The sequence below is a fragment of the Nycticebus coucang genome, chromosome 6 (assembly GCF_027406575.1).
Source record: "Nycticebus coucang isolate mNycCou1 chromosome 6, mNycCou1.pri, whole genome shotgun sequence".
Classification (NCBI taxonomy): Eukaryota; Metazoa; Chordata; class Mammalia; order Primates; family Lorisidae; genus Nycticebus; species Nycticebus coucang.
Genome location: NC_069785.1, coordinates 60,666,347 through 60,682,126, shown reverse-complemented (window position 1 = coordinate 60,682,126; position 15,780 = coordinate 60,666,347). Strand labels below are relative to the sequence as shown.

At 46.3% G+C, this 15,780-nt stretch overlaps 1 protein-coding gene across 1 annotated transcript in view; it reads right to left on the bottom strand.

Annotated features, from left to right (window-relative positions):
- LIPC (lipase C, hepatic type) overlaps positions 1-15,780 on the bottom strand; it is a 163,554-nt gene that overhangs the window by 131,384 nt on the left and 16,390 nt on the right. Inside the window, exon 2 of the mRNA XM_053594723.1 lies at positions 12,300-12,425. Coding sequence (XP_053450698.1) covers positions 12,300-12,384 — 85 coding nt within the window. The 5' untranslated portion in view covers positions 12,385-12,425. The remainder of the gene's footprint in view (positions 1-12,299; positions 12,426-15,780) is intronic.

The following is a 15,780-nucleotide window of genomic DNA, read 5'->3' as shown; positions in this document are numbered from 1 at the left end:
ACCACTATCGAATCTCGCTGGGGAGAATATGAAGATTCATTGTGTCATCTTTTAAACTCAGTTCTCCATTTGCACACTTTGTTATAAAAAGTAGAGAAAAACACTGGAGTTGGACAGGAGTGGAGTAAGTATATAGATGCTTACAAATGTTTGTTTTATGAGCATCAATGAATAGTTACAAAAGTGCTTCCACTTACACGATCTCATGTTATCCCCAGAACAGCTCCAGGGGTCTCTAGTCATCAGTCTGGAGACCTTAAGGGATTTGGCCAAGACCATCTGCTGGTAAGTGATGTCCGGTCAGTCCCTGAGTTACAAACATCTGACTTAGGTACCACTCTCACTTATGAACGGAGGACATTACTGGTAATAGGTAACCGCACCTGTTCCAACTTACATACAAATTCAATTTAAGAACCTACAGAACCTATTACATTGGTAACCTAGGGACAGCCTGTAGCTGGGACTCAGGTGTTTCCACCCCAAACCTGGTTTTCTTTACTCGCTGAGCATCTCCCTCAGGTGCCCATGCTTTATTCTGATGTGCCAGAGCCCTGACCCATGCCAGGAGCCCACGGCCCACGAGTTTGTTTCCCTGGTCCCTGCCCTGAGTTTGGGCACAGGCCATCACTGCACCCTTTCTCCTGGGCGTGGAGGGGCTGCAGGGTGGCAGGCACACCGTGAGGATGTGGCAGCTGTTTGGGCTCTTTCTCCTTGGCCAAGGCCAGGGGGAGTCCAGGCCACGGGCTGGTCGAAGTCAGCCTGTGTGGGAAAAACACCTCTCAAAGCCAGAGAGAGCAGGTCGGGGCTCACGCTAAGCACGTCCATGCAGAGATGAGGGTTCCTTCAGTGCCTGCCGGAGGGGGAGTTTATCACTTCGCCGCACACGGCCAGATAAACAGCTCCTTCTTAGTCTCCTGCCAGCTGCTGCTTGTGCTGCCAGAAAATCTTACCACTCTGTTGACAGGGGCACCCTCCCCTTCCCGCCCGCTAGCTGCTGGCTGGCTCCTGTGGGCCCAGCCAGGCCATTGCTTCCTGCACCCCCTCAGCAAAGGCCCCTGTTTGGGCCTGGTGGGGATTGGCCCGCTGTCTACTCTCGTGTGTTTGGAAGCCTCTTCTCTAACTCTGAAGCCCTCCAGGTAGTAAAGCTCACATAGAACAAAGATAAGTTTGCAGTGTCCACAGTGTCCCCAGTGCCTGGCCCAGGATTGAGTCAGAGCAGGGCCTTGAGCCGTGTTTGGGGGATGGGAGGGGCTGAATTGTGTCCCCTCGAATTCACATGTTGGAGTTTAACTCTGGGTACTTCAGAATACAGTTGTTTTCAGAGACATGGTCTTTAAAGAAGTGATTCAAATTAAATAAGGTCACTGGGGTGGGCCCCAGTTGAATGTGACTTTTGTTCTGATAAGGAGTTGGGGACACAGGACACACAGAGGGAGGAGCGTGTGAGGACAAAGAAGAGAAGGCCCCGTCTACAAGCCACGGGGAGAAGCTGCCGACCCTTGATTTTGAATTTTAGCTCCCAGAATGGCAAGAAAATAAATTTCTGTTGTTTAAGCCACTCAGGCTGAGGTCCTTTGTCACAGCAGCCCTAGCAGCTGAGATAGCGTGAGAAAACTGAATGAACACGCTGGAGTCCTGGCATGAGGCCTGGCACAGAGCTGGTGTGTGGCTTATCTGCGTGTAAGTCAACACCCAGACGCCGTCCTCTGAGTGAGAGCTTCCCTGTGTGAATCGGGAACCTGATTGGTTACCTCCCAGGTATGGGTGGACAGGCTGGACCCCACCTGCCCCTCCTTGCAGTTCTTCCTGCACTGACCCCCACCCTTTCCCAACATCTGTCTCAGAAAGGGGAGCCCCTCTGTTGTGGGGCACAACGGTGGTGGCCAGGGCAGAAACAATATGGCTTAATGATTCGGAGACCTTGTCTCTAGCAGGAAGGAGATTTTTATGGAAGGGGATTTCTCTGGTGTTGTCCTGATAGTACCAAGCCACAGAGAAGCTGTGGAGAGCCCAGCTCAGTTCACAAAAACAACCTTGAACTTGGAGGACTCTTGGGCGAAGAAAAAGCTGTAGCCTTTTGAACATCTTTGGGTACCTTGTAATTGGCTCAGAGTTTTCAGGCTTGAGCCTCTTTTAGGCTGCCTGGGTTTGGGCTCACACCTGTGTTTTTGAGCTTGACTTTGGGTAACCAGGGGCTGTGAAGAGGTTGAGATGTGTAGGGACCAGGATTGTGTCCAGGTGTGGGTTCCCTCTTGGATCAATGAGGCTGCTCCTGCCCATCACTCAGTAGTATAAGGTGAGCACAGACTTCTAATTAGAAGCCCAGAGAGCCTGCTAATATGTCCCTGGCTCCCTGGTACTGCTGCTCCTAAGGGGATATCTCTGAAGGCTAAGGTACCCGTGTGGGCTCTGAGGGCAGTGCCCCCATCACTAGAAACAAGCCTCAGAGAATCACAGGGACCTTAGGAGCTTCTCCTGTCCCTTTGTCCATTAGGCAAGTTCACATTTAAGCTGCCCAGAGAGGAGATTTCTCTGGCTTTCTGGAGAGGTTTAAGGCAAGTGACTTCATCACTCTGAGCCCCAATTTCCCCATCTGTAAAATAGGGATAGATAGTACAGTAGAACGTCCATTGTCGGCCACCTCCCACATGGACCACCTCCTTAAGTTGACCTAATTTTCACAGATGGGACATGCACCTCATGTACTTATCAGTACAGTAGGCCCAGTTCTTTTTGTTGACCATCTCCACCTCTGTATGTTGACCAGTTCGTTAACTGTTGAACGGTCAACTTACAGAGGTTCTACTGTATATATTTTCATTGTCAGCACTTGATCAAAAACTGGTGTATATCTGGTTTCATATAAAAGAGTACTGGGAAGGAAATGGTATAATGGTCATTTATTGCTTGGGGTTGTTCTTCCAGAACTGTGCCTCTGTCTTCCTGGTGGTAGAAGCTTCAAATTGCTCAAGGCAATTCCGTTACCTAGGGTTCAGTTAGGGTACAAGGTCTCATGTTTAAAATGGATAGAACTTTGTCTCCGTATTTCTGTTTCCTGATAGCATTTAAATCACCGGGACCAGGTATGGTAACCACTGCAGGTCACCTGGCACTGTGATGACCACACACGTTAGTCCTGTTGATACCAAGACTGTTAGTGTGGAAGGAACCCTGCCTGTCACTCAGACCAGAGATGCAGGAGGTACAGGCTGAGCAGCTAGCACGTAGGTAGTAAGAGAGCTCAAAGACATTACCCAAATTCCTTTGTGTGAGAGAACCTGGAAACGCCACCCAAAGAGAAAAACCAGCCCTGCTGGCAGCCAGACCATGGTGTCCCCCTGAACACAGACACTGCCCACAGAGTATGAACATGTGCACCACAGACCTCCACAATTGTGTTTGCAACAAGACACAGGGAAGGCCACGGCCAAAACAAAGAGCTTGGCTGACCGTTCCCCTCCTCAGAATAACTGGAGTGGCCTGTGTTCCTGAATCAACACTGCCCTCTCAGCCTCACTTTCACCTCTCGATCAGCTAGGTCATTACAGGGTAAACTAAGTAATAATTAGTTAACAATAATTCATTATTAATTTATTATGATACCCAATGGCTGAATTGCCTTCCCTTTTGATGGAATCCAGTCTGGAATTCCGCCCCCCCCTCCGCTTTTGCAGCCTTCCTTAGACTCATCCAGCACAAGCCCAGGTCTTCCAGGAAGCACCTCTCACCTGCTCTTGCTGGGCTGCCCCCGGGTTTACTGGAGTACAGCTCTCCCTTGCCGCAGCAAGCCAAGTAAACCTAACTTGCATTTCATCTCAGTTGTTTCTTTTGTTTGTAAAGTTTACTTTTGTAAAAGAGGAATAATACCTGCCTGCACTCTTCACCAGGTTATTGTGAGAATCAAGTGATATCATGCAGGTGGGAATACATTTTCAAAGTCGACATTGGTACAGGTCCAGAAGCTAGTATGATACGGAATTTCCAAAAGGTTCTATTTTCAGACTTAGAATAAGATGTTTTTAAGATGGACGATTCCTATTAAGTTTCTATGATGTCTTCCTGCTTCAGTTTCTTGGTGTTAATCCCTCCTATGATTTAGTGTTAAGTATAGCAATTAACAAGAAAACTTCAGAACTTCCGAGACTTGCCCGTGGCTGACGTCTGCTTCAGAGGAAGAGCTGAGTGTTTGCGGGCACAGGGCCAGTGACTGCCCAGCCCCAGCCCTGCCTGTCTGCTCTCCACTGGGGAGTGTCAGGCTGAGCGATAAGGCCACCAGCCCAGCCTGCATTCCCACCCTCTTTTCAAATATCAACTTCAGCTGTGGTCCACATGCCTCCAGGAGAGGGGCAAACTCCTGAGGATGGCCTGAGGGCCCACACCTCTGGCTACTTCTTCTTACATGTCCTACCCTGACCCATATCAAAGTCTCATGGATTCCAAATTTCACTACCCATTTTCAAAGCTCCAAGTAAAGTCTGCTTCGTGCTTTTCCTTCTGCTTGCAACATCCTTCTATTTCAGTGGAGGGCTGGACACCCTGTGTGGGGGGAGCTCCTTGGTGAATGGAAGCACGCTTTTCCATTTTTGTACCCTCAGGGATATATTTTCATACTGACCATGGGGCCTGTATGAAAACACAGCAGGTGGTTAATGAACACTGTTATTTGCTGCTCTTGATCTTGTTATGTTTTAGTATAAAGCAGTATGCTTTTTTCACCACTTTGGTTTCTCTTACGACAAGGAAGCTGGAACATTTGTCGCTGGAAACTTTTTGTAGTTATAGAAAGGCGACCCTTAGTGAACTGAGAACCCATGGCTCTGCCCAGCTTTGGTCATGCTCAGCTCATAGGAAAAGAATTTTCTGATCATGTTTTCAGGCCTGGCAAGGAGTGGCTCAATGTGGATAGTTAATTAGTTATTGCAGTGCTTATTTTTCTACCAATTACAAGTAAGGTTCACTCAGCTTGGAATTTTTCTTCATTTTAAGAGCTGCTTTTTTTTTTTTTTTTGGCATGCCGATATTTTGGAGGGATACATTTTCATGAAAACTTGGGGTTTTTATGTTACCAGGGTTGTAGCTACTAGGAGATAGGTCAATATTCAGAAGCAAAAGATGTTGTAATAAGCTCAAGTCTTGGTTCTTCATTAACTTGGTTCTCTGTGCTCCCTAGATTAGCAACATCACTTGGGAACTGGTTAGAAATGCAAATTTCTGGGTTCATCCCAGGGTCAATGAATTAGACACTCTGTAGATAGGGCCCAGAAATCTTATTTCAACAAGTCCCCAGGTGCTTCTGATGCACACTAAAGTTACAGAATCACTGATCTAGTCAAACACCTTGGTTTCATTATTTTGTAACAAATGTATTTTTTAAATTATTCAAGTCATTTAAGTAAATATACCACATATGTCCTGTAACATTACATAAATTTTGGAAGAGACAAAAATTTAGATGTAAGTTCAGTGAAGTATAAACATTTCTGTACAGTTCCGTCCAGCAAAGACATGTATTTTCACAAAATTGTAATCACAGGACACACACAATTAGGTAAACGACTTTTTTACCACTTAATGTCGGAATATAAATATAATTCAGCATCACCACCTATATATCTTCACTATTTTTAAGGGCCACAAATTTCCTTCACCAGACTCAGAATGTGAATTTGTACATTGTACAACTTATACCAAGGTAAAAATTCTGCAGACGGACAAGGAACCTCCCCTGCTCCACCTTGCAATCCTCTTGGCTTTTCCCAAGGGTCCCCTGCCAAGCACCCCAAGCACCCAGCCAAGCCCTTCTGGGGAAGAATTGAAACTGTGAGTGTTTCTGGAAACAGGGTCATAAACAGAGAGGAAAGCGAGGTTAGCCAACAGCACTGAATTCCCCAGAGTCTTCCAGAAACTGGATTCTCCCAAGCCTGAGACCCTGTCCCAGAACCAACCCCAGAGCAGCTGAGATGTCACCGCGCTACCTTGTGGCCACATCTAAGAATTGCATTCTTCCCAGAGGAGCCAGGCTGGCGCCCTCATCCTCAAGTGCGGGAACGACTGAGGCTCTCCCTTGCCGCAATCTGGGTGCCTGAGCTAGCCCCAATCGCCCCCCTGATCACGGCTCCCCAGTTCCTGCAGGATGACGCAGCTCTGCCCCTTGTTTTGGGTCTCACAGTGGGGCTGCAGTACGGCCTGGTTGGCAGAGGCCTGGAGCTCCTGTCTGGCCCTGGCCAGCCCTTTCTCCAGTTCCTGGCTGAAGAGCCCCTCTCCCAAATGGCCACCCTGCTTGGGACCAGTTCACAGCCACTTTCCTGGCCATGAGAATTGCGCTGTGCTCTCTGCTCTTCATGGACCTCATGGGTGTCGGGAACACCCAGGCTGAGGTTAGGTGGTCATGTCTCCTTGGATCATGTCACTGGGACCCATCAGCCCTGTCCCCTGGACCAATCTCTCCCTCTTTCTCCCTGTGGCATGCTCGTGCAGGGCTGTGGCAGCTGGCTGAATGTAGGGCAGGGAGAAGGCCATGGTGGGGACCTATGAGTGGGATCCAGGGTGGCTTTTGGCTGGGCACTGACTGTGTGATCCGTGTTTTCAGGTCAGCTTACACACCCTTTGCCTTTTGCAGTTAGCCCTGCAGTTTCTCTCTGTAAAATGGATTATTTCCCAGGGGAAATGACTAGGGGTTCAGAATGAAAGACTAGGGGTTCAGGTCCTGGGTCCCTGTGAAAGGCAAGCAGGTGGAAGGCAGACTGCTGGTCTCTCAGCTCAGGGGTGCCCTCTCCTCTCCAGGGGTGATCAGGAGTGAGTCCCCTCTCTCCTCCATGTACAGGGCTCCAGACCCCCTCAGCTGCACAGCTGCAAAGTCTGGCAGTGGATGGAGGGTCTCATGCAGAGGAAAGAGGGTTAGAAGGCTGAGGCTGGCCCTTTGCTGATTCAGATCTGTGTACACTCTCTGGTACATGAGTTTCATCTCTGGATGCCACCTCGAATATTAGTCATGATGAGATTCACTGCAATTGTGGACACCTGTCAGGAATTTGCAGATTCTTCTGGGGCAGTCATTCTGGGCCTGGCAGAGCCCGTGAGGCTGTATGGAGGCGGCAGGTCAAAGGGGCAGGGGGATCTCTTGCCCAAAGGCCCTCTTGGGATGGCAAATCTAGGCCTAATCTAAAACAGCTGCTAAGGGTATTTTATTTTATTTTCTTATATATTTAACTACTTAAAAAAAAAAAAACCCTCCATGGCCTTAAAATGGTTTATATACCTTTAAATATATTTCTAATCTCTAACGATATACAGCCCAGGTATCTAGTTTTTTCATAGTTATGATACAATGTGGAAGTGTTTTAATCCTGTTTTGTTCCCTACCTTATTGCTTGTAAAATTTCCTTTTCTTTCTTTGATATAAAAATGTTTATATCCATTTACTCAGACTAGCCCCAAATTGGAAACAGCCCAGGAGCCAACAGCAGGAAAACGGATAAAGAGTGAAATAATCATACAACGGAACGCCATTCAACACGCAGCAATAACAAGGAAGGACGTACAGTTCACGCAAGAACACGAACGAATCTCAAAAACATTATGCTGAAAGCATCTTTGTCCAAAATAGTAGGATTCCATTGAAAAATTTCCTCATTATTATTTTTAAAAGCTCTTGGAGCTTTTAAAAGGTTGTTAAAAGGTTTAAAAGGTTGTTACTGGACCTTTTCAGATGACACAGATCTCTTTGGTAATTTGCCAAAAGTTATGACCTCAATTCCCCACTCAAAATACACATACGTAACAGCCTTGGCGCCATCTAAAGAAGCTTAAGGACTCTCTGAAACCCATCTAGGGCTAGGTGAAGATCCTCGTGCTAAACTATGCGTGTCTAAGGGCCAGCCATAAGCCGTTTATTTTTGAACCTCATCCTTCTTATCCTCAAAAGTTTCTGGAACTTTTAGTAGTAGGTATTCAAAGTAATGCTTGTGCAGTGACGGAGTTAGCAATAGCTGGACTACATATCCCTGAGAGTTTATTGTTGGCACTAGAATTGTTTCCAGTTTATTGCATTTTAACCAGTGCTGTTGCTATCAACACCTTTCTTTTTCCTTCTTTTTCCTAGATGGCTTATTTTTGGAAGGTGTTCGGGCTTGGAAACACACATGCTTTATCAGCTCTGTATCCTTCTGGATGCAGACAGCTCCTTTGTCCTGATACTAGCTTCTAAGACCCTACCCAAATACTGCCTCCTTCCAGAAGCCTTTTTTTTGGGCCCCACACTTGGAAGTCTCTGCTTCTCCACTTGCTCCTCGTTAGGAGATACCTGCCACGGTTTAGCTGGGAAAAATTTATATACATGTTTCATCTCCTTTATTAGACTCAGTGGTATACCTCATGTACTGAATTTGACATGCAGAATGGATCATTTAAATGCTCACTGCTCTGTGACACAAAAGTATTCTCAATAAAATTTAGCCTCATTGCTATTTTTTTGAGTGCTTTAATTTAAAAGCACTGAACAATTAAAACAATGAATACATTTCAACTTCAAGATTTTCAAAGGCAGTAGAAATATTTCCTGTATGAGCCTACCTTTGTATTTACCAAATAAAATGTTATACCTCACAGTTTACGATCTGTTTTATTGTTTACATTCCAAATAGAAATAAAAACTCTAAGGGGGTCCACACAGGATGACAGAATTGAAGTCATTCAAGTTCTGATTTTTTTGTCTTCAGAATAATGACATTATCACTTTTAAAAAATGTATTTATTTATTTTTGTGTTTTCCTTGCTCTACCCCACCAGTATCACTTTTTATTTTGATTCTACTGTCTAAATCAGTGGTTCTCAACCTTCCTAACGCCACAATGTATTTTCATGGTTAAAAAGGGGTCCCGACCCACAGCTTGAGAACCACTGGTCTGAATGCTGGAACAGGTAATAAGTACCACAGGCTTTGGAGACATGGGACATGGAAGGATTCTGAACCATTGCACACTCACTTCTGCAAAAGCATATGTCACTGAGTGTGTGGGTGTAAGGGCCAACTGCATGACTGGGACTTCTCTAAGTTCAAGGCAATGTAGAACATAATATTCATATAAGTCATAATCAAAATTTTCATCATAGTAAAAGAACTACCATAATTTGGAGTTTACATATATACAACATAAAACTCAAAAGTAACCACAGATGGTATATGGAAGTTACACCAAAAAGATTATATTTTTTCTGGGAGGAATTTTGTTTTTATCACTAACAGAATTGTGATAATGAAAGCGAGACCAACTTTAAGTCCTCTCTGGACAGACAGTGGTTCCCTCACTGCTGGCTTCTTGTTCCTCCCAACCCGTGTATATCCCTGATGTGACCGTAAGTTCTTACAGGATAGGCTCGGGATGTACAGTGCTGATCACACAAATGCAGTGGTTTTCAGCATACAGGCCACGGCCCCAAGGGATTGCCAGGGATGTCCCACCTTTTCTTACGAGGGAGACCAGATTTTCTTCATATACTTTGAACAAAACAACAGATCACAAAAGATGAAATACAGAAACAGATAAGAGAGTCCAGCCGTCTTCTGTTAAGCCAGACATTAAAGAGAGTTGTGAAGTTTCTTTGTAAAACAAAGTGACTCTTCTGCCTCATTTAAAAATCATTCTTTGGAAATGATAAGCTATTTTTCCATATAATGATGTTATATGTGTTAACATGCAATGGACTTATTATTGTTCTTTTTAAAAGCATTAACAAATATTCTTTTTTTTTTTTGTAGAGACAGAGTCTCACTTTATGGCCCTCGGTAGAGTGCCGTGGCCTCACACAGCTCACAGCAACCTCCAACTCCTGGGCTTAAGCGATTCTCTTGCCTCAGCCTCCCAAGCAGCTGGGACTACAGGCGCCCGCCACAACGCCCGGCTATTTTTTGGTTGCAGTTTGGCCGGGGCCGGGTTTGAACCCGCCACCCTCGGTATATGGGGCTGGTGCCCTACCGACTGAGCCACAGGCGCCGCCCTTAACAAATATTCTTAAGATGTCTCAGTTTTAATTTCTAATATGGTAAATATTGACAGCTGTATCTTACATAAAAAAGGCTCTTTGTGACTCTCAATAATTTCTAAGAGAGGAAAGGTATCTGGAGATGAGAATGTTTGAGTTGCTCTGCCTTATATGTGCCAGAAGCTCGTGGACACTTGTCACATTATTGAGTGACTGCATGGGTGGGCTTCATCTGTCCTGGGAGTTGGCACCTGTGGCTGGAATGGATGGAAGGGAGCGGTGGGTACTGGTAGGCAGTGGGTCTGACACCTGAAAGTGGGACCCGTGAAGGTCTAGCATGGCAGCCACCATTTGGAGTGGTGCTGGCTCTGATGACAACACCCATGCAATGAGGGCTGGGACTAGGGATGACTGACGGGAGCTCTGTGTCATGGGAGCTTTAAAAGGCTCACCATATCCAGTCCCCCTGAGTGCAGAAGGTCAGGATCAGCTGTCTGAGTCTGCCTCCATGTGAGAGGAACGGAGCAGAATGGCTTTCTGGGGACCTCTGGCTGTCTAATCACTGGGCGTGGGCACAGTGGAGGGGGCTGTGGCCTCAGTGGACAGATGGAGGCTCCAGGTACCTCTTCCTGCCCTGCCCTGACCCGCCACAAGACCTCTGGCAAGTCCGTTCACTGGCTTACTTGACCATGTGGCAAGGATGAACTCAGATGTTCGCCAAGTGCCTGGCACAGCCTGGGTGCATGTATATTAGTAACTCCATTAATAGAATGTCATTAATAATAAATACTCAAAAGAAGAAGGCTGGGGGTGGGGTGGGGAAGGAAGAAGGGTCCTTGCCTAGTGACAGTTGAAGGCTGGCACACACCATAGTTCCTCAGCGTCTGCACTATTACTCTTTTGGACCAGACGATTCCTTGCTGTGAGGGCTGCCCTGTGCACCGTGGGATATTATACAGCATACCTGGCCTCTACGCACGATGCTAGAAGGGAAGCACTTTCTCCCTGATTGTGACAATCAAAAACATCTCCAGAATACATCGCCCAAAGTCTCCCCAAAGACAAATAATTCATGTTAAACCTCAAGGGGGTACTCAAGGAAGGCTTAGGGGATACCGGTTCAGCTTATGAAAATTCACTGAGGATTTGTGCTCTAGGCCCTCTGCTAGACATATGTTATACTTCAATAAAAGGTAGACAAACAAACAAGCCAGTACAACACGCAAGGACAAAAGGCAGCTCAGACCCTTTAGCAATTTTGCCTGGATGGCTCTAAATTATTATGTAAGGGCCATTTTTGAACACAGCTTTATAAATGAAATGATGTATGACAAATAATTAGTATAGTACTTGGCACATAAAATGCTCAGTGAATGGTAACAATTAATATTACTAATAAGTTATTAACTGACCAAGAATATAAAATAATAACCAAAAACCGAAGGAACAAAGGAGGAAAACAGTTTCTAGAATTTTTAGGCACATCTCCTGTTAGTCAATTCATGATTCTCAACGTTTTGACTCTCCCTCTAAACATAGACTTTGAGGAAAGAAAAATCTAAGTCTCTACTTTAGCCTGACTACCTCCTGACCAGTAACCAGCACAAAAGCAAACTACCAAACACGGGCCTATTTTGGCCAAATTGTTCCATTCACTTCACATCCGTTATTTATTGGTCAAAGGCACTGTCTATCCAGGAACCTGGACTCCACCTACCTGATGAAGCATTTGGCAGTCAGCCTAGTGGGCAAATTTACAAACAAAATAGGCGGACTGCTGTGGGATTCTTTAGTCTCAAACTGAAACTTTGGCAGAAAATAATGTTTAGAAAACATGCAATGGTATCTCTACTTTAGACCTGATCGAAAATAGAGCGCTCATAAATTTCTCGCTCTTCTGAGAGAATCAGGCAACCAGTCCCAACAAGACAGAGCATTTCATGGCAAGTTGGGCTCCTCAACTGCAAATCAGATGCCAAACCAACTCTCAGGAAGATGTGAAACTCTTTCAGACCATTCTCCACTGAAGAAGTCTGAGTGTGACAGTTTCCGAATCAGATCCGCCACCGACTTTGCTGCCAGCTGCAGGCACTGTAGGAGACTTCTATTCTCAGAGTGACTGTCTAAAATTTCAGTCCTGTTTCCAGACTTCTGTTTGTCTTTGTGACCCTGTGATGCCGCTAACAGAACCACCTGGTGTGTGCTGAAGCAACCTCTGTCCCACACAGTCAGAAACCCTTGGATTCTTTGTGCCACGCATTTAAAAAAGAAAACAAAAATCCATGCCCATCTCTGGTGAAAAGACAGGCTCTTACCTGGTTCCAGGCTTTGTCCGTGGGAACTTGATTGGATAAAGATGCATAAAGCCAGGAAAATGGAGACACACAGGATACTTTCCATTTCTCCTGTTTCACTGGGGTCCAAGGTCTTCTTGTTAATTTCTGAAACCAAAGAGACCAGAATGCCTATTGATACTTTGCTAGTGAAGGCTGTCCATTAATAATTAACCTTTCACCCTGTTATCTTAGGTTCAGATGCTTTCCTAGCTGCCCCCAACCTTAAATCTACTTGTATCTAATTAAAAAGAAAAAGATTGGGAAAAATACTTTTTATCCTGCTATGTTTTGAAGACAAAATACCTTGTCATGTATTCATACCTTTTGGGGCTAATGTTCCAAATTAACCAATTTAAAGTTAATGTGTTGTATTTGGAAATTCTGTCAAAGGTCAGAGATAGTGGCCTCCACATGGTTGCCTAAGTCTCCCTGTGGCAGACCGCAGAGGGGATGCAGGCACATGGAAGTGGTGTTTGAAATTGCAGCCTGAGCCCACAGCAAAAGAAAAGGCCTCCCCCTTTGTGGAAAGCCCCCGGACGGCCCATTTTCTGTTGAGTTTGGTGAAATTGCTGATGCCTGTGGTCCAAGTGTGGTGGGGCAACATTTCTACAGCTGAACTGGGCAGAAAACCCTTAACCTCAGTGCAAAAAGGAGCTGACGGGGAAGCGAAGATAGCTCTGCGAAGGCCCCCCTGAGAGATGATGCTGGCCTGAACACTCTCATTCTTCCCCTGTGTTAAGTAGCCAGGCACCGTTTGGGGCATGTAGAATATACAAGTGAAGGAAGCAAAAATTCCAGTCCTTGTGGAGCTTGTGCGCTGGTAGGGGTGGGAGCAGTCAGGGACTAGATAACAGACACAACAAAGAATGTTTAGATGGGTCTAGACTGGTAGAATGTGGGGTAGACTAGTAGAATGCAGGGACAGCTGCCAAAAAAGAAAAGGTACAGCAGGGCTAAGGGGGCAGGGGAGCAGCTAGCACCTTTAAACAGAATGTCAGAGTGACTCATGTTGGGAAGTTAAACTTTGAGCAAAGGTTTGAAGGAGGTAAGGGACTTGCCCCCCCCCCCCCGGACATTATGGGGAGGAGAGGTTCAGGCAATCGGTGCAAAGGCCCTGAGGTAGGAACCTGCCTAGTATGTTCCAGACATAGCAAGCAGGCCAGCGAGCAGGGACCCAGCGTTTTAAGGACTTTGGCTTTTACCCTGTGAGATATGGGGAGCCGTTCTGAGCTCAGAACAGAGTGACATTATCTGTAATATAGTTGTGAAAGATCACTCTGGTTTGCAGGTGAGTCAGGGTGAAGCAGGGAGCTCTGTGAAGGGCTGTTGCAGTGGCCCAGGGAGAAGGGGTGGTGGCTTGGTCCAGGGTGGCCACAGTGGACTTGGCAGTGGTGGGTGGGTGCTGGATCCAATAGGATATTCTGGCAGCTGGGATGTGAGATGGGGGAGCAAGGGCAGAGCTGAGGAGGATGTCAGGTTTTGGCGTGGATGAGTAGATGAACGGGCTGCTTTCAGCTGAGAAGGGAAGACTGCGTGTGAAGCAGGCTTGGCGGAGGCAGATCGGAATCAGCTTTGGCCACAGGTAGTGTGAGCAGCCCTTAGACATCCAGGTGGCATTTGGGAGCAGGCAGTTGGATAACTTGGTGACTATTGTCAGTATAAGCCTGACTGAAAAGACCCCCTGAAGCCACAAGCAGATTTGGACGTTCTTGTCCCCAGCCTAAAACATCTGTTTTTGACCCGTGGTTGCACCTTCTCCCAAGGGCTGCAACTTGGGGATATCCTGTCAGGCCCAGGATTTTTGAGCAAGGGCTTCTGGATCTGAAAGTTCTATGGGCAGTCCCTGAGTTACAAACATCTGCCTTACAAACAACTCACATGAACAGAGCTACTACAGACAATAGGATTTTAAATGTGCCTGTTTCAACTCACATAGAAATTCAATTTAAGAAGAAACCTACAGAAACTATCTTGTCCACAGCCCAGGCACTGCCTGGACTTCTTTTTACCTGTAAAGCTGGCACCTAAACCCAGTTGACTATCTGCTTTGGGTGCCTCTCTCCTGGGCCTACCCACATCACTTCTCTGGGTTCTACTGGTAAGGACCCCAGCCCCTACTTCACTCTGCAGGTTGATTCAACTGTTATACCCGAAGCCAGTGGAATAGAGAAATGCCAGCACAGAGTCCGAATTAGGCAGGAGTCCTTTATTGGCCGGTACAAACTTTTTATCAGGTGCTTTTGGTAGGGGTGGGGTTGGGGGTCCTTAATGCAAGCCGAGTTTCATAAAAGCCAACACCTGCAAGGTTAGATCTGTAGGGTAAGGGGAGTGCTTACAAGGGAGAGCTGTGGTTTCACAGGATTTTGCAGTTTTTGTTAAACTCAGCAGCTTTCAGCTGAGCTTAAAGGGACAGTGTTGGAAGCCCCTAGCAAAGTCCTTAGCAAAATGGAGTGAGTCTGGCTCTATGTACAAAATATACAAAATTACACACCAAAGGCACCAGCGAATCCAAGTGCCTGGGAAATACTGCCCTCCCCACCCCCCCAATTTCTGCAGATTACACTTTCTTACCATTCTCTACATGGAAAGAGGCCTTCAAAGTCATTCTAGCTCTTATAATTACTTGCACCACCAAAAATTCTTCTACCATGTCATGCCAACTCAAGCTCTGTGAGGCTCTCCTGGAAAATGGCACGGAGGAGCAGATGTCTGTCCCCTTGTAGGCTGGTGTCTGCTTTCACCTCTACCCAAGCTCTTGCTGCCTGCTCCATCAGCAGCTCCCACCTTTCCATGCTGATTTGAACACACAAGCTCTGTTGTGTTTCCTTGAAACTGGCCAGGGAGGCTCCTGGGAGAGCAGAGGGCAGACTTCATAAAGTGTGGAGTTTTCAGAGCACATGCATCCCCAGCTTCCCATCTGCTAGCTGTGAACAACTTCCATAACCTTAGTGAGTCCCAGCTCCTTACCTAGACAAGGTGGGTAGAGATAATATTTTGCCTGAGATAATATTTTGAGATGTTGACCTTTTGTTTTTCTCCCCACCTGTCTCCCTTGTTCTCCTTTGTACTTAGGAGGGACAAAATCGAGAGAAGACTACACATCTTTTGTCTTCCAAAATCTTAGGATCTTAAGGCAAGTGAATTCTAGCTAACCAGCCAAGAAAAGGAAAAGTCTAAAATGTTTTAAAGGGACACAAGGGAGAAGGAATCCTCCACCTTACCACTGCTGGAAAGATGGTCTCTTAGGCTTCACAGACAGCGGGGGTCAGGGAGATTTGTCCGTGGGTCTGAGAGCAGGGGGGGATGTCCCTTGCTTCCCGGAAACCCTGATGGAAGGTAACAATCCAGAGAGGAAAAGGCTGTGTGTGTTGGCAGTTGGGCAAAAGATACCTCTGGCCTAGAGTTGCGTGGGAGAACAGTGAGCCTTGGGGCCAGCAGGTCATGATAATGGGAGGACGGG